The following is a 19,823-nucleotide window of genomic DNA, read 5'->3' as shown; positions in this document are numbered from 1 at the left end:
TGCCACATGTCGCTATCCTGTCGTGTCGTTTTATTGCAGCGTAGCGGTAAGCTATATTCGTTTGTTTGTAGCTTACTGTCTTTTGTTCTCTGCTTCCGTTTTGTTTTCTAAGTACAAGTACGACTTCTGTTTTCCATGCTAAAGTTCCTTTTGGTTTTCTAGCTCCCATGCTAGCTCTCTTAGTTTGTTATTCGCCCACGTGCGTGCTTTTGGTTTAAACCCTTTGTTTGGTTTTGTTCTAGTTTTTTATATAAAAACCATGTTTTCTCACGCCATGCCTGCCTCCTTCTCTGCATCTTGGGGTTCGTCAACAACAAACTTTTGACAGTTTCTGAATGTTTTGGGTTTGTTTTTTGTTTCTTATTGGGTTGTCATTCTCAGGCCTCCGTGTCTCCTGCAGGAAATTGCATTATTTTCTTCATGTTTCATTAAAGAGGAAAGGTCCAAAGTCAGTTAAAGGCCTACTGAAACCCACTACTACCCACCACACAGTCTGATAGTTTATATATCAATGATGAAATATTAACATTGCAACACATGCCAATACGGCCTTTTTAGTTTACTAAATTGCAATTTTAAATTTCCCGAGAGGGGCTTCACGGTGGCAGAGGGGTTAGTGCGTCTGCCTCACAATACGAAGGTCCTGCAGTCCTGGGTTCAAATCCAGGCTCGGGATCTTTCTGTGTGGAGTTTGCATGTCCTCCCCGTGACTGCGTGGGTTCCCTCCGGGTACTCCGGCTTCCTCCCACCTCCAAAGACATGCACCTGGGGATAGGTTGATTGGCAACACTAAATTGGTCCTAGTGTGTGAATGTGAGTGTGAATGTTGTCTGTCTGTGTTGGCCCTGCGATGAGGTAGCGACTTGTCCAGGGTGTACCCAGCCTTCCGCCCGATTGTAGCTGAGATAGGCGCCAGTGCCCCCCGAGACCCCAAAAGGGAGTAAGCGGTAAAAAATGGATGGGATGGAATTTCTCGAGAGTTTTTTCTTAAACGGCGCGTAATGACGTGTACGCGTGACGTCATGGGCTGTTATGAATATGAGCGCTGCACACACACACAGCTAAAAGTCGTCTGCTTTAGCGGCATAATCACACAGTATTTTGGAGATCTGTGTTGCTGAATCTTTTGCAATTTGTTCAATTAATATTGGAGAAGTCAAAGTTCGAACAATGGAGTTGGGAAGCTTTAGCCACACAAACACACGGTGATTCCTTGTTTAAAATTCACAGAGTTGAAACTTTACTATGAATCACAGCGGACATGGATCCTGACCACTTGTCAACCAGCAGTAGTAAAATAGTAGTAATGGATTTTTCCTTATAGAACTTAAACAACATTATTTTCTTCTCAAAATAAGATTGTTTCCATATTGCTTAATATCTAATTTTGCTGCCTGCCAAGACCGCCAAGAATGTACGTTTGGAAGGCCGGCAGCCAAGTACTGCCCTGCCAGTTGGTTAACAGGATAAAGGCCACGTACACAATGCTAATGTGTGTTATTGTGTGTGCGTGAAGAAGTGAGGGGGAGGGCGCAGCTGCAGAGCATCTCGTTTGACGTTACATAAACAAGGAGTGACGGCTGGGAAGGAAGTGACAGCGGAGGAGAGGAGCCATCAAGTGGGGCTGCCGTTGTTTCCGAATGGCGCTAAAGTGCTGCGAACATTTCTGAAAAGTCTTCCGAACCTCATTGACCTCACGTTGGATTCGCCTTACCATGAACTCCTGGGTTTGTTTTACTTTTTTTAATTAAGGTAATTAAGATTTACTTGTCAGGTGTGAGGAGGATTTTCTGCTCGGAGGGATTGCGCCGCCTTTCTTGCCAGCTGGATCCTCATCCACCCTCCATCCTCCTGCGTGCACGTGTGTGTTAAATTAGGGAACGCTCTTATCTCGCCACGGCCGCATTGATTCCCAGCACACTTATTACGTTGGGATAATTCCACCCCTCACTCTCTACCTGCCTTCCTTTCCTGTGCTCAACAGCTGCGTGGTGGACGAGATGGATTTTTCGGGCATGGAGCTGGACGACGCGCTGAGGAAGTTCCAGGCCCACATTCGCGTTCAGGGAGAGGCGCAGAAGGTGGAACGTCTCATTGAGGCCTTCAGGTAAGGATTCTTTTACGATCTTTACTGGAGGTCTATGTTGAAGTTCCATTCGTACGAGACGTGGAGTGTGAGGTCGTTTAAGTCAGGACTTATACCTTAATGAAAAAGGTACTTGGAACTAGGGCTGGGCAATATGGTCCAATCCGGTGGCCATGTACTGCTCGCCTGTGTATCGGCTGGGGACATCTCTGCGCTGCTGATCCGCCTCCGCTTGGGATGGTTTCCTGCTGGCTCCGCTGTGAACGGGACTCTCGCTGCTGTGTTGGATCCGCTTTGGACTGGACTCTCGCGACTGTGTTGGATCCATTATGGATTGAACTTTCACAGTATTATGTTAGACCCGCTCGACATCCATTGCTTTCCTCCTCTCCAAGGTTCTCATAGTCATCATTGTCACCAACGTCCCACTGGGTCATTATTGTCACCGATGTCCCACTGGGTGTGAGTTTTCCTTGCCCTTATGTGGGCCTACCGAGGATGTCGTAGTGGTTTGTGCAGCCCTTTGAGACACTAGTGATTTAGGGCTATATAAGTAAACATTGATTGATTGATTGATATTTTATTAATACCTCAATATTTTTAGGCCATGTTACGATACACAATATACAGTTGGGCAAAGAAGTATTCAGTCAGCCACCGATTGTGCAAGTTCTCCCACTTAAAATGATGACAAAGGTCTGTAATTTTCATCATAGGTACACTTCAACTGTGAGAGACAGAATGTGAAAAAAAAATCCAGGAATTCACATTGTAGGAATTTTAAAGAATTTATTTGTAAATTATGGTGGAAAATAAGTATTTAGTCAACCATTCAAAGCTCTCACTGATGGAAGGAGGTTTTGGCTCAAAATCTCACGATACATGGCCCCATTCATTCTTTCCTTAACACGGATGAATCACCCTGTCCCCTTAGCAGAAAAACAGCCCCAAAGCATGATGTTTCCACCCCCATGCTTCACAGTAGGTTTGGTGTTCTTGGGATTTAACTCAGTATTCTTCTTCTTCCAAACACGACGAGTTGAGTTTATACCAAAATGTATACATGGATGATACAGCAGAGGATTGGGAGAATGTCATGTGGTCAGATGAAACCAAAATAGAACTTTTTGGTATAAACTCAACTCGTCGTGTTTGGGAGGAAAAAGAACACTGAGTTGCATCCCAAGAACACCACACCTACTGTGAAGCATGGGGGTGGAAACATCATGCTTTGGAGCTGTTTTTCTGCTAAGGGGACAGGACGATTGATCCGTGTTAAGGAAAGAATGAATGGGGCCATGTATCGTGAGATTTTGAGGCAAAACCTCCTTCCATCAGTGAGAGCTTTGAATGGTTGACCAAAAATACTTATTTTCCACCATAATTTACAAATAAATTCTTTAAAATTCCTACAATGTGAATTACTGGATTTTTTTTCATATTCTGTCTCTCACAGTTGAAGTGTACCTATGATGATAGTTACAGAACTCTGTCATCATTTTAAGTGCACAATCGGTGGCTGACTAAATACTTTATCTCTTTATACTTTATATACTTTATACTGTATATCTCAGCCTTGAATTACCACTGGATGAATATAATCACAGTATGATGTATGATGATTCTATGTGTCTACAATGGAACACAGCTCCGTCAGGTCCTACCTCCCAATAGTAAAAAAAGTCCTGAATCCAATTTTTTTTTTTTTATTCAAACATGTCCTGTCTCGGACACAATCGGGCGGAAGGCAGGGTACACCCTGGACAAGTCGCCACCTCATCGCAGGGCCAACACAGATAGACAGACAACATTCACACACTAGGGCCAATTTAGTGTTGCCAATCAACCTATCCCCAGGTGCATGTCTTTGGAGGCAGGAGGAAGCCGGAGTACTCGGAGAGAACCCACGGGGAGAACATGCAAACTCCACACAGAATGATCCCGAGCCTGGGATTGAACCCAGGACTGCAGGACCTTCGTATTGTGAGGCAGACGCACTAACCCCTCTTCCACCGGGAAGAAACCCCCAATTACAAAAAAATGTTTCACACTCGTGTATTTTTGTGACAACTCCGATCAGGGATCGAAACCACTACTACGGTCTCACAAGACCAGTACTAATGCTCCGCGCCATGATAACAGTGGCGATGTTGAGATACCGTATTTCCTTGAATTGCCGCAGGGCATATAGTATGCGCCTGCCTTGAATTACTGCCGGGTCAAACTCGCTTCCCAAAATAATTAGCGCACGCTTAGTCAAACTCGTGACGTCACAAGTGACACTCCCCCTGTCTTCATTTTCAAAACGGAGGAGGCTGATTTCAATACCGGTAATTTGAAATCGCATAAAGGGAAGAATATTAAGAGCTATTCAGTAGGATTTAAGGTCCAAGCTTACACCACACTCAAATTTTTACTGCATACCTTTGGTAAGTGCCGGAGTGAGAAGAGGTTTTAAAATAATTAGCGCATGCTCACTTTTACCGCATGCCTTTGGTAAGCGCAGGAGTGAGAAGAGGTTTTAAATTAATTAGCGCCCCGGCGGCAATTCAAGGAAATATGGTATACTGTAGTTGCCGTTATACTCTTATTAGTAAAGGAGCAGAAAAGCGATAGGAACACTTTTGTGGTCAAAGTTAATATAAAGCACCGTGCAATTCTCTCTGGGGGGGGAGTTGGACAACGAAGATGACAGGGGATGCAAAACAATAACAATTCTGAAATAAACTGGGGGGGAAAAACAGTGCAATAACAGTGCAATACATTTTCATAACATGGTCACTACTGCAGAGTTTCTCCTGTTATTTTCTTATTTTTACTGTTATATTTAAATTTTTATTGTTGCTTTTTATTTTTATTCTTATTGTAATATTTTCGATTTTATTTCCATTTATACCCCCATTATTTACTTTTTACTTTTTAAATTCCATCACAATTATTTGCACTGCTGCTGGAATTAAAATTTTCCTGAGGGAGCTCTCCTGAAGGAATCTATAAAGTACTTTCCATCTATTCCATCTGCACAAACCATCTATTGGTTTGTGCAGCCCTTTGAGACACTAGTGATTTAGGGCTATATAAGTAAACATTGATTGATATTCATTATTTTGCATTTTACATGTTCTTCAAACATAGATCCCAATGCACAGCGCATGATTTGCAAATAAGGAGGGGCGGCTCTGCATGGACAATTCCATCCATCCATCCATTTTGAACCGCTTGTCCCTTTCAGGGTTGCAAGGGGTGCTAGAGCCTATCTCAGCTGCATTCGAGCGGAAGGTGGGGTACACCCTGGATAAGTCGCCATCTCTTTGCAGGGCCAAAACAGATTGACAGATAACATTCACACTCACATTCACACACCAAGGCCAATTTAGTGTTTCGAATCAACCTATCTATCCGTCAAAGTTAATTTGAGTCAAACCCCAAGATGCAGAGATGGAGACAGGCATGGAGTGAAAAAACATGATTTAATTAAAATATAGAATAAGAACAAACGAAAGGGTACTAACAAAGGACGCGCACAAGGCGGAAAACAAACAAAAGGGTCTTTAGCATGGAAGCTAGCAAGTAACAAAAAGAGGCCTAGCGTGGAAGCTAGCGGGTAGCAAACAGGAAAACAGAAGTCGTTACTTGTAGAGTGAAAACAAAATGGAAGCAGTGAACAAAACAGTAAGCTACAAACACATACCGAAAGATAGCCTAGATAGAATGACTCGACATGAAACGACACGACAGGAGCGACAGTACGGAAGTCATCGACAAGACAAATCAATAATCCAGCAACTGACTGGACAAGACAGACTCAAATAGGAGCGGGCTGATTGACACCAGGTGTGGCCAGGTGCCAATCAGCCGCAGCTGAGGGGAAAACAGCGCACAGGGGAAAAAACAGGAAACAGACAAAATAAGAGCGTTGACAGGAACTAAAAACAGGAAATACTAAACACTCAGAGGAAAAAAACCAAAACACAAACTGTCAGGGGAAAGCCTGACACTATCGGGACATTTGACCAATAAAATACAAGATTTGACCACGCAGTTTTGAATGAATCCTCATAATTTCATAAAAGCAAGCCAAGACTAAATGTTATTGGCACCAAACGTGTTTTCCATTTGCCAATTTCAACATTAGTTGAGTCTGTCTGGCATCTCTGGATGAACAGCCACCTGCCACTATTGCCCCTGGCGCACAACAAGGAGGTAAACAAAATGGGTAGAGAGCCTGGCAGCTGTTACGCCCGGGCATCTGTGTGTTGGGCGAGAGGAGGCGTAAGAGGGGACACAAACCGACAGGGAATGAAAAGGGCAGAAAAACAAAAGAGGGTGGAGGATTTATAAATAACCAGTGTTGCGTAACGGCCAGTGGCACTCCGTGTCACCCCCCCCCCCCCCCTCCCCCCCCCCCCCCCTTCCCTCACAGCCCCCTGCTGGGCTCCGATGTGTCTCCAAAAGCAAAGGCGTTGTCACATCTACAATAAAACTCAGTAATTAGCAGCAGTCTCTTATATGGTTGTGTGTGTCTCCATATTCACTGTACATTCGCGTGTTTTATTCAGCGTCTAAAAAGGCTTACTCATGTTGCAGCTCCATTTTTTTTTAGTATTCACAGCGTGACATCATAGCTGCTCGAAAACGCATACACACGCAAAAAAAGAGCCAGACGAGCTCGGTTTTAATAAACGCGCGCTGTGTAATACAAAGTCATTAGTGTGTGTATTTGCTGGAATGTGAGCCTCAAATAAGTCCCACAGAGACTTTAGACCCCAATCATGCAGCTTAGTGGCCTGTAAAACTGTGCCACCACCTCCTGTGTGAAAATGATGGCTGCTCACTATTACACTACACTCACACGCATTCCTCATAGCATGTTGTAGTGTTGTTTTATTTATGCTCCAGACAAGGTGCGTTCATACTTTATGCATTTGACCGAAATAATCCCTCTCCGTGGATACACACACATTTGCTCAGTAATACCCTTCTCCAGCTTCCACATGAGGCCGAATTTTGGTGTTTAAATACCTACTTATTCATAGGAGACGTTTCCTGTTTGTTATTTATTCTGGCTCGGCGTGTACAAAAATGATTTGGCATGTTTAACTGCAGCCGAGGACTTTGCAGACTCCATCACTGGACGGGAGTCGACCAAAAAATAACAAATGAGGGGAAAGAAGCTGCACAGAAAAGTAAAATATTCTTCATTGTGTCACTGTGTGACGCATAATGCTTTTAAGCCTGTAGGACATGCATCTTAAAGGAGATGTTTCATGTTGAACATATACAGTGGGGCAAAAAAGTATTTAGTCAGCCACCGATTGGGAAAGTTCTCCCACTTAAAATGATGACAGAGGTCTGTAATTTTCATCATAGGTACACTTCAACTGTGAGGGACAGAATGTGAAAAAAAAATCCAGGAATTCACATTGTCGGAATTGTAAAGAATTTATTTGTAAATTATGGTGGAAAATAGGTATTTGTTCACTTCAAACAAGGACGATCTCTGGCTCTCACAGACCTGTAACTTCTTCTTTAAGAAGCTCTTCTGTCCTCCACTCTTTACCTGTATTAATGGCACTTGTTTGAACTCGTTATCTGTATAAAAGACACCTGTTCACAGCCTCAAACAGTCAGACTCCAAACTCAACTATGGCCAGGACCAAAGAGCTGTCGAAGGACACCAGGAAAAGAATTGTAGACCTGCACCAGACTGGGAAGAGTGAATCTACAATAGGCAAGCAGCTCGGTGTGAAAAAATCAACTGTGGGAGCAATTATCAGAAAATGGAAGACTTACAAGAACACTGATAGTCTCCCTCGATCTGGGGCTCCACGCAAGATCTCATCTCGTGGGGTCAAAATGATCATGAGAACGGTGAGCAAAAAGCCCAGGACCACACGGGGGGACCCGGTGAATGACCTGCAGAGAGCTGGGACCAAAGTAACAAAGGTTACCATCAGTAACACAATACGCAGACAGGGAATCAAATCCTGCAGTGCCAGACGTGTCCCCCTGCTTAAGCCAGTGCATGTCCAGGCCCGTCTGAAGTTTGCCAGAGAGCACATGGATGATACAGCAGAGGATTGGGAGAATGTCATGTGGTCAGATGAAACCAAAATAGAACTTTTTGGTATAAACTCAACTCGTCGTGTTTAGAGGAAGAAGAATACTGAGTTGCATCCCAAGAACACCATACCTACTGTGAGGCATGGGGATGGAAACATCATGCTTTGGGGCTGTTTTTCTGCTAAGGGGACAGGACGATTGATCCGTGTTAAGGAAAGAATGAATGGGGCCATGTATCGTGAGATTTTGAATGGTTGACCAAATACTTATTTTCTACCATAATTTACAAATAAATTCTTTAAAATTCCTACAATGTGAATTCCTGGATTTTTTTTTCACATTCTGTCTCTCACAGTTGAAGTGTACCTATGATGAAAATTACAGACCTCTGTCATCATTTTAAGTGGGAGAACGTGCACAATCGGTGGCTGACTAAATACTTTTTTGCCAAAAGTAAATGAAAGCCATAAAGCTGAAAAAAAAAACAATAACAACTTTGTTCTTCCTGCCCGTCAGCCAGCGCTACTGTATGTGCAACCCTGACGTGGTGCAACAGTTCCACAACCCGGACACCATCTTCATCCTGGCTTTCGCCATCATCCTGCTCAACACGGACATGTACAGTCCCAACATCAAACCCGATCGCAAGATGATGCTGGAGGACTTCATACGCAACCTCCGAGGTAAGCGGGAAAAAAGGGTTGACAGCACGTCACACAGAGATGGCCGGCAATATAACATCTGGACTACCAGGCTGTTGGCTCAATGACATGACGGCCTTGACTCGTGCAAACCCTTCACTTGGCAATTGACCTCACACTCCCATGGCGTTATGTCATTGTCAAATGGAGACTGTAGAAGATATGAGAGGACAACTAAAGGACAGCTATGCAACACGGATTTTTTTTAAATTGTTGCGTTGTTTTGAGCTTTTTTTTTCTAAATAACATTGAATCAACGTGTTATTATAAATATGTTATACATTTTCATCAGTATTCCTTAACATTCTCAGTGGCTTAGTGGTTAGAGTGTCCACCCTGAGATCGGTAGGTTGTGAGTTCAAACCCCGGCCGAATCATACCAAAAGACTATAAAAAAACGGGACCCATTGCCTCCCTGTTCGGCACTCAGCATCAAGGGTTGGAATTGGGGGTTAAATCGCCATAAATGATTCCCGGGCGCTGCCCACTGCTCCGGTGTTTAAGGGGATGGGTCAAATGCAGAGGACACATTTCACCACACTTAGTGTGTGTGTGACAATCATTGGTACTTTAACTGTAACTTAATTCACCCCCCAAAACACTGGATTGCAACAAAAATTGGAAAACAAACATTATTAATATTTTACTTGTTGTATAGCGTGCCGCACAGACTTAAAAGTAGACACTAAAAGGCAGTAAAAGCACATACTCAGAGCTCATTGTCAAATTACTGTACTGCTTTATTTCATTATAACTAATAATATTAACGCATAATTGTAATTACAGAGGGCTTCACGGTGGCAGAGGGGTTAGTGCGTCTGCCTCACAATACGAAGGTCCTGCAGTCCTGGGTTCAAATCCAGGCTCGGGATCTTTCTGTGTGGAGTTTGCATGTTCTTCCCGTGAATGCGTGGGTTCCCTCCGGTTACTCCGGCTTCCTCCCACCTCCAAAGACATGCACCTGGGGATAGGTTGACTGGCAACACTAAATTGGCCCTAGTGTTTGAATGTGAGTGTGAATGTTGTCAGTCTATCTGTGTTGGCCCTGCGATGAGGTGGCGACTTGTCCAGGGTGTACCCCGCCTTCCGCCCGATTGTAGCTGAGATAGGCGCCAGCGCCCCCCGCGACCCCAAAAGGGAATAAGCGGTAGAAAGCGGCGGCGGTGTAATTACAGAAAGAAAATCACAACCACCTTTGGTGTTTTTTTTTTCTGTAATGACGTCTGCTCCGTTATCCACAAGTTGCAGACATTATTTTAGTTAGTTAGTTTAGTTAGGTTTTTGCTTGGAAAGTGTTTGTCTATCTTAAACATTAATTTATGTTCAAACACATTTACTCCATCCATCCATCCATCCATTTACTACCGCTTATTCCCTTTCGGGGTCGCGGGGGGCGCTGGCGCCTATCTCAGCTACAATCGGGCAGAAGGCAGGGTACACCCTGGACAAGTCGCCACCTCATCGCAGGGCCAACACAGATAGACAGACAACATTCACACTCACATTCACACACTAGGGCCAATTTAGTGTTGCCAATCAACCTATCCCCAGGTGCATGTTTTTGGAAGTGGGAGGAAGCCGGAGTACCCGGAGGGAACCCACGCATTCACGGGGAGAACATGCAAACTCCACACAGAAAGATCCCGAGCCTGGATTTGAACCCCAGGACTGCAGGAACTTCGTATTGTGAGGCAGGCGCACTAACCCCTCTGCCACCGTGAAGCCCACACATTTACTCCCGCATGGTAAATGTATTTGTGAATTGTTTTGAGCAATTTATAGCACTAATTTGTGTCGGTAAATAAGAGACGACGAGAGATTGTCAACACACTTAAACATCTCGAACAAGTAAATTCTGCCTCTTCGATTGGTCACTATCGCAAATGAAAATGTTCTGGATAAAGGTTAAAGGAATATGCAAACATCCGTGAGCATCAAACAAAATATTACATGTACCCTTCAAGGCTGTCAGCTGCTGGCATTAAAAACTAAATAAACATGACGAGTGACTCAGTCGTTCAGTTGTCCTCATCATTCGGACTACGTTCAAAATCTAGTGCAAAGTTTAAAGCAAATTCACGCACCGGTAAGTGGACATTTATTCTTGTCTATTCTTTTTTTCTCTGTCCAAGGCGTTGACGATGGAGCGGACATCCCTCGCGACATGGTGGTGGGCATTTACGAAAGGATACAGATGAGAGAACTGCGCTCCAATGAGGATCACGTCACTTACGTCTCCAAGGTGGAGCAGTCCATTGTGGGCATGAAAACGGTGAGTAGAGAAAAAAAAGATCATAATTGCTTTGGCAGCTGTATGTAAATATAAATACGTAATATATAAATAAGTACAATTTATCTATATGACACTACTTACAGTACAGCACAGTACAGTACACTACAGCACAATCAAAACAAGCATACAGGATGATATACTTAACAGAGACATTGGAAATAAAATAGAAACCCCGTTTCCATATGAGTTGGGTAATTGTCCATCCATCCATCCATCATCTTCCGCTTATCCGAGGTCGGGTCGCGGGGGCAGCAGCCTAAGCAGGGAAGCTCAGACTTCCCTATCTCCAGCCACTTCGTCTAGCTCTTCCCGGGGGATCCCGAGGCGTTCCCAGGCCAGCCGGGAGACATAGTCTTCCCAACGTGTCCTGGGTCTTCCCCGTGGCCTCCTATCAGCTGGACGTGCCCTAAACACCTCCCTAGGGAGGCGTTCGGGTGGCATCCTGACCAGATGCCCGAACCACCTCATCTGGCTCCTCTCGATGTGGAGGAGCAGCGGCTTTACGTTGAGCTCCTCCCGGATGGCAGAGCTTCTCACCCTATCTCGAAGGGAGAGCCCCGCCACCCGGCGGAGGAAACTCATTTCGGCCGCTTGTACCCGTGATCTTATCCTTTCGGTCATGACCCAAAGCTCATGACCATAGGTGAGGATGGGAACGTAGATCGACCGGTAAATTGAGAGCTTTGCCTTCCGGCTCAGCTCCTTCTTCACCACAACGGATCGATACAACGTCCGCATTACTGAAGACGCCGCACCGATCCGCCTGTCGATCTCACGATCCACTCTTCCCCCACTCGTGAACAAGACTCCTAGGTACTTGAACTCCTCCACTTGGGGCAGGGTCTCCTCCCCAACCCGGAGATGGCACTCCACCCTTTTCCGGGCGAGAACCATGGACTCGGACTTGGAGGTGCTGATTCTCATTCCGGTCGCTTCACACTCGGCTGCGAACCGATCCAGTGAGAGCTGAAGATCCCGGCCAGATGAAGCCATCAGGACTACATCATCTGCAAAAAGCAGAGACCTAATCCCGTGGCCACCAAACCGGAACCCCTCAACGCCTTGACTGCGCCTAGAAATTCTGTCTATAAAAGTTATGAACAGAATCGGTGACAAAGGACAGCCTTGGCGGAGTCCAACCCATATGAGTTGGGAAATTGTGTTAGATGTAAATATAAACGGAATAGTATGATTTGCAAATAATTTTCAACCCATATTCAGTTGAATACGCCACAAAGACAACATATTTGATGTTCAAACTGATAAATATATTTTTTTTGCAAATAATCATTAACTTTAGAATTTGATGCCAGCAACACGTGACATAGAAGTTGGGAAAAGTGGCAATAAATACTGATAAAGTTGAGGAATGCTCATCAAACACTTATATGGAACATCCCACAGGTGTGCTGGCTAATTGGGAACAGGTGGGTGCCATGATTGGGTATAAAAGCAGCTTCCATGAAATGCTAAGTACTTCACAAACAAGGATGGGGTGAGGGTCACCATTTTGTAAGCAAATTGTCGAACAGTTTTAGAACAAGATTTCTCAACGGGCTATTGCAAGGAATTTAGGGATTTTACCCTCTACGGTCCGTAAAATCATCAAAAAGTTCAGAGAATCTGGGGAAATCACTGCACGTAAGCGAGGATATTACGGACTTTTAATACATCAGGCGGTACTGCATCAAATATCGACATCACTGTGTAAAGGATATCACCACATGGGCTATGGAACACTTCATAAAACCACCGTCAGTAACTACAGTTGGTGGCTACATCTGTAAGTGCAAGTTAAAACTCTACTATGCAAAGCCAAACCCATTTATCAACAATATCCTGAAACGCCACTGGCTTGGATGGGCCCTAGCTCACCTAAGATGGACTGATGCAAAGTGGAAAGGTGTTCTGTGGTCTGACGAGTCCACATTTATGATTATATTTGGAAACAGAGGACGTGGTGTCCTCCAGAACAAAGAGGGAAATAACCATTCGGATTGTTATAGGCGCAAAGTTCAAAAGCCAGCATCTGTGATGGTATGGGGGTGTATTAGTGCCCAAGGTATGGGTAACTGAATGGTTACCGCATGCTGAATGGTCCATACAGGTTTTGGAACAACATATGTTGTTATCCAAGCAACGTTATCATGGACACTCATTGCTTATTTCAGCAAGACAAGTGTTACAACAGCGTGGCTTCGCAAAAAAAAGAGTGTGGGTACTTTCCTGGCCGGCCTGCAGTCCAGACCTGTCCCCCATCGAAATGTGTGGCACATTATGAAGCGTAAAATACGACAGCGGAGACCCCAGACTGTTGAACGACTGAAGCTCTACATAAAACAAGAATGTGAAAAGAATTCCACTTTTCAAAGCTTCAACAATTAGTTTCTTCAGTTCCCAAACGTTTATTGAGTGTTGTTAAAAGAAAAGGTGATGTAACACAGTGGTAAACATGTCCTTTCCCAACTACTTCGGCACGTGTTGCAGCAATGAAATTGTAAATTAATTATTATTTGCAAAAAAAAATAAAGTTCATGAGTTTGAACATCAAAACATCTTGTCTTTGTAGTGCATTCAATTGAATATGGGTTGAAAAAGATTTGCAAATAATTGTATTCCGTTTATATTTACATCTAACACAATTTCCCAACTCATATGGAAACGGGGTTTGTAATAAATATGATAAAACATGGTTAATATACACAATAATAAAATAATAGATAGAATAAAATAAAATGCACACTTAAGCAAATGTGTTTTTAACTGTTTTCTGAAAAAAATATCAACAGAACGGGCAGCTCTCAGATTATAAGGGAGTGCATTCTACCATTTAGGGGCAACTGACACAAAGGCTCTAGCACCTTTAATTTTTAAATTTGTACGAGGTACAACAAGCAGAAGGCATTCAGCAGACCGCAGTGACCTACCTAACAGGACAGTGAAAAGACGACAGAGCTACCAAGTAAGCTGGCACTTGGCCGTTGAGTACCCTGTAAGTAATAGCTAAAATGTTGTATTCTGAAATGGAAAAGCCAGTGCAAGGACCCAAAAACAGGACAAATATGACTGATTTCATGACTTCTTGACAGGAGCGTGGCAACAACGTTCTGAAATATTGTAATAGCAGGCAATCTTTACACGTTTGTTTGTTGTTGTCTTTTTAAATATGTCCTATCCAGCACAGATTTACTTTACAAAAGAGAAGTGTGGGCTATTTATCTTGTTGCACTATATGTTTTTGATTTTATTAAATGTATATATTTTGTGTTTGGCGCGGTCGGACCGGAGCAGAAGGTGATAGAAACTAGAAAAAAAAGAAGACATAGGGGGAAATTGCAAGGACCAGAGGGGTACAACAGCTAGAGAGACAAACAACGACGGAACTACATCAGCAAATACAATATCAATCAATGTTTACTTATATAGCCCTAAATCACTAGTGTCTCAAAGGGCTGCACAAACCACTACGACATCCTCGGTAGGCCCACATAAGGGCAAGGAAAACTCACACCCAGTGGGACGTCGGTGACAATGATGACTATGAGAACCTTAGAGAGGAGGAAAGCAATGGATGTCGAGCGGGTCTAACATGATACTGTGAAAGTTCAATCCATAATGGATCCAACACAGTCGCGAGAGTCCAGTCCAAAGCGGATCCAACACAGCAGCGAGAGTCCCGTTCACTGCGGAGCCAGCAGGAAACCATCCCAAGCGGAGGCGGATCAGCAGCGCAGAGATGTCCCCAGCCGATACACAGGCGAGCAGTACATGGCCACCGGATGGGACCGGACCCCCTTCACAAGGGAGAGTGGGACACAGGAGAAAAAGAAAAGAAACGGCAGATCAACTGGTTTAAAAAGGGAGTCTATTTAAAGGCTAGAGTATACAAATGAGTTTTAAGGTGAGACTTAAATGCTTCTACTGAGGTGGCATCTCAAACTTTTACCAGGAGGGCATTCCAGAGTACTGGAGCCTGAAATGAAAACGCTCTATACCCCACAGACTTTTTTTGGGCTGTAGGAATCACTAATAAGCCGTACAAATATGATACTAAAAAGTATAAAGAAGAGATTAGTGAAATAGATGATATTACAGTATTGACATTGAACATAATTACACTACAAATGGAACATTTATCACAGTGTATATGTTTATTTTAGTTTTCATTCATAGTTGTATGTAGAATTGGCTGGTTGCATCAGCTCTGTTACTTTAATGTCTTTCATGTCCTTTGTGTTCTTTGATGTTTGATGTTTCCCTCTTACAACCATGTAAAAGGGAAACATTGGCCTCAGTCTGGACCCCCTCTCTAGGGCCCAGGCATAGACCAATTTTTTAAATTTTATTTTAATCTTCTATTTTTTTCTCCCATCCATACCCCCTTGTTTACCTGTATCTCACCTTTTTTATAAGGGGCACTGGAAGCCGGCAGACCCGTCAGCCATCCTGTTCTGTCTCCCTGTAATGTTTGTCTGATCTTGAAAGGGATTGTGCTGAAAATTTAAATTTTCCTTAAGGAACTTTCCTGACGTGGAACGTCACGTCACTGGGGGGGAAAGAGCCTGAGCTAGTGCGCGAAGTCGAGAAATTCCGGCTGGATATAGTCGGACTCACTTCGACGCACAGCAAGGGTTCTGGAACCACTTCTCTCGAGAGGGATTGGACCCTCTTCCACTCTGGCGTTGCCGGCAGTGAGAGGCGACGGGCCGGGGTGGCAATTCTTGTTTCCCCCCGGCTCAAAGCCTGTACGTTGGAGTTCAACCCGGTGGACGAAAGGGTAGCCTCCCTCCGCTTTCGGGTGGGGGGACGGGTCCTGACTGTTGTTTGTGCTTATGCACCAAACAGCAGTTCAGAGTACCCACCCTTTTTGGGAACACTCGAGGGAGTACTGGAAAGTGTTCCCCCGGGTGATTCCCTTGTCCTACTGGGAGACTTCAACGCTCACGTTGGCAACGACAGTGAAACCTGGAGAGGCGTGATTGGGAAGAATGGCCGCCCGGATCTGAACCCGAGTGGTGTTTTGTTATTGGACTTTTGTGCTCGTCACAGTTTGTCGATAACAAACACCATGTTCAAACATAAGGGTGTCCATATGTGCACTTGGCACCAGGACACCCTGGGCCGCAGTTCCATGATCAACTCTGTAGTTGTGTCATCGGATTTGCGGCCTTATGTTTTGGACACTCGGGTGAAGAGAGGGGCGGAGCTTTCTACCGATCACCACCTGGTGGTGAGTTGGCTGCGATGGTGGGGGAGGATGCCGGACAGACCTGGGAGGCCCAAACGCATTGTGAGGGTCTGCTGGGAACGTCTGGCAGAGTCTCCTGTCAGACAAAGTTTCAATTCCCACCTCCGGAAGAACTTTGAACATGTCACGAGGGAGGTGCTGGACATTGAGTCCGAGTGGACCATGTTCCGCACCTCTATTGTCGAGGCGGCAGATCGGAGCTGTGGCCGCAAGGTAGTTGGTGCCTGTCGGGGCGGCAATCCTAAAACCCCTTGGTGGACACCAGCGGTGAGGGATGCCGTCAAGCTGAAGAAGGAGTCCTATCGGGTCCTTTTGGCTCATAGGACTCCGGAGGCAGTGGACAGGTACCGACAGGCCAAGCGGTGTGCAGCTTCAGCGGTCGCGGGGCAAAAACTCGGACATGGGAAGAGTTCGGGGAAGCCATGGAAAACGACTTCCGGACGGCTTCGAAGCGATTCTGGACCACCGTCCGCCGCCTCAGGAAGGGGAAGCAGTGCACTATCAACACCGTGTATGGTGCGGATGGTGTTCTGCTGACCTCGACTGCGGATGTTGTGGATAGGTGGAAGGAATACTTCGAAGACCTCCTCAATCCCACCAACACGTCTTCCTATGAGGAAGCAGTGCCTGGGGAATCTGTGGTGGACTCTCCTATTTCTGGGGCTGAGGTCGCTGAGGTAGTTAAAAAGCTCCTCGGTGGCAAGGCCCCAGGGGTGGACGAGATCCGCCCGGAGTTCCTTAAGGCTCTGGATGCTGTGGGGCTGTCTTGGTTGACAAGACTTTGCAGCATCGCGTGGACATCGGGGGCGGTACCTCTGGATTGGCAGACCGGGGTGGTGGTTCCTCTCTTTAAGAAGGGGGACCGGAGGGTGTGTTCCAACTATCGTGGGATCACACTCCTCAGCCTTCCCGGTAAGGTTTATTCAGGTGTACTGGAGAGGAGGCTACGTCGGATAGTCGAACCTCGGATTCAGGAGGAACAGTGTGGTTTTCGTCCTGGTCGTGGAACTGTGGACCAGCTCTATACTCTCGGCAGAGTTCTTGAGGGTGCATGGGAGTTTGCCCAACCAGTCTACATGTGCTTTGTGGACTTGGAGAAGGCATTCGACCGTGTCCCTCGGGAAGTCCTGTGGGGAGTGCTCAGAGAGTATGGGGTATCGGACTGTCTTATTGTGGCGGTCCGTTCCCTGTACGATCAGTGCCAGAGCTTGGTTCGCATTGCCGGCAGTAAGTCGAACACATTTCCAGTGAGGGTTGGACTCCGCCAAGGCTGTCCTTTGTCACCGATTCTGTTCATAACTTTTATGGACAGAATTTCTAGGCGCAGTCAAGGCGTTGAGGGGTTCCGGTTTAGTGGCTGCAGGATTAGGTCTCTGCTTTTTGCAGATGATGTGGTCCTGATGGCTTCATCTGACCGGGATCTTCAGCTCTCGCTGGATCGGTTCGCAGCCGAGTGTGAAGCGACCGGAATGAGAATCAGCACCTCCAAGTCCGAGTCCATGGTTCTCGCCCGGAAAAGGGTGGAGTGCCATCTCCGGGTTGGGGAGGAGACCCTGCCCCAAGTGGAGGAGTTCAAGTACCTAGGAGTCTTGTTCACGAGTGAGGGAAGAATGGATCGTGAGATCGACAGGCGGATTGGTGCGGCGTCTTCAGTAATGCGGACGTTGTACCGATCCGTTGTGGTGACGAAGGAGCTGAGCTGGAAGGCAAAGCTCTCAATTTACCGGTCGATCTACGTTCCCATCCTCACCTATGGTCATGAGCTTTGGGTCATGACCGAAAGGATAAGATCACGGGTACAAGCGGCCGAAATGAGTTTCCTCCGCCGGGTGGCGGGGCTCTCCCTTAGAGATAGGGTGAGAAGCTCTGCCATCCGGGAGGAACTCAAAGTAAAGCCGCTGCTCCTCCACATCGAGAGGAGCCAGATGAGGTGGTTCGGGCATCTGGTCAGGATGCCACCCGAACGCCTCCCTAGGGAGGTGTTTAGGGCACGTCCAACCGGTAGGAGGCCACGGGGAAGACCCAGGACACGTTGGGAAGACTATGTCTCCCGGCTGGCCTGGGAACGCCTCGGGATCCCCCGGGAAGAGCTAGACGAAGTGGCTGGGGAGAGGGAAGTCTGGGTTTCCCTGCTTAGGCTGTTGCCCCCGCGACCCGACCTCGGATAAGCGGAAGATGATGGATGGATGGATGGATGGAACTTTCCTGACGGAATAGATAAAGTACTATGTAATCTAATCTAATAAAGTAAAATACCAATAGAGATAAGAATATTGATCATAAATAACACTAAATTACCTCTTTTGTCAACATTACAATCGCTTCGGATGCAACAATACATAAATGTAATGAATAGTTGAATTAGAAAAGAAAGTAGATAAAGAGAGGAGAGGGAGACAGACGAGTAGAATATATTAACTTTATATTATGGTAAATGTAGATAAGCTTTAGTGTGTCATGTTTTGTGATTTGGGTGTGTATTTTTTATGAGTATGATTGTGTACACTTGTATGCATGAATATATGTTTAAAGAAATGGGATATACACGTTTTGTTAAACAGGTAAAGAGTGAATTTCAGTACTCAAGACACGGGGAACAAGAAGGTGAACGACCATTTTTAGTGCAGAAAAAGATACTATGGATGTGAGGTGGGGGGAAAAAAAGCAGGACCGGGTATTACTTTTGATGTGCTCATCATGGAGTGGTTTAATGTTACCTCAAGATTTTGTCGGACTGTGACGTACATTTGCACTAAGGGACTCTAAGCAGCTGGCTACTTTTGAAGTTGCAGTGTCAGGGGCAATAATTAACACCTCCGTTTTGACAGCATTCAGCAGAAAAGCATGACAAGCCACATACGTTTTAAGTTCAGTCAGACAATCAGGTCCTCTATCCATCCATCCATTTTCTACTGCTGGTCTCTTTCGGGGTCGCGGGGTTAGGCTGAAGCCTATCCTAGCTGCACTCTGGTAGAAGGCAGGGTATACCCTGGATAAGATAGTACTTTATTTATTCCGTCAGGAGAGTTCCTTCAGGAAAATTAACATTTTCAGCACAATCCCATTCAAGATCAGACAAACATTACAGGGAGACAGAACAGGATCGCTGACGGGTCTGCCGGCTTCCAGCGCCCCTTACAAAAAAAGATGACATACAGGTATACAAGGGGGGGGGGGAGAAAAAAAATAGAAGATTAAAATAAAATAAATAAATAAAAAATCGGTCTTAGCCGGGGCCCTGGAGTGGGGGTGCAGACTGAGGACAAGGGGGAAAAGAACAACTCATAGCCATAGTACACATCCCTCTTCCATGTGTGTAAGAGGGAAACATCAAACATCAAAGAACACAGAGGACATTAAAGACATTAAAGCAGCAGATACAAGCAGACACTTCTACATACAGCTATGAATAAAAAGTAAAAGAAACATATC

The 19,823-nt window shown here is 45.4% G+C and overlaps 1 protein-coding gene across 6 annotated transcripts in view; it reads left to right on the top strand.

Moving 5' to 3' along the window:
• Positions 1–19,823, top strand: part of iqsec3a (IQ motif and Sec7 domain ArfGEF 3a) — a 252,472-nt gene that overhangs the window by 164,878 nt on the left and 67,771 nt on the right. For all 6 annotated transcript variants that reach the window (XM_061912221.1, XM_061912220.1, XM_061912226.1 and 3 more), the window contains 3 exons: positions 1,985–2,107; positions 8,666–8,832; positions 10,983–11,122. In XM_061912221.1, the coding sequence (XP_061768205.1) occupies positions 1,985–2,107; positions 8,666–8,832; positions 10,983–11,122 (430 nt within the window). The remainder of the gene's footprint in view (positions 1–1,984; positions 2,108–8,665; positions 8,833–10,982; positions 11,123–19,823) is intronic.

The sequence above is a fragment of the Nerophis ophidion genome, linkage group LG10 (genome assembly GCF_033978795.1).
Source record: "Nerophis ophidion isolate RoL-2023_Sa linkage group LG10, RoL_Noph_v1.0, whole genome shotgun sequence".
NCBI lineage: Eukaryota > Metazoa > Chordata > Actinopteri > Syngnathiformes > Syngnathidae > Nerophis > Nerophis ophidion.
This window is presented reverse-complemented; position numbering and strand designations above follow the sequence as displayed.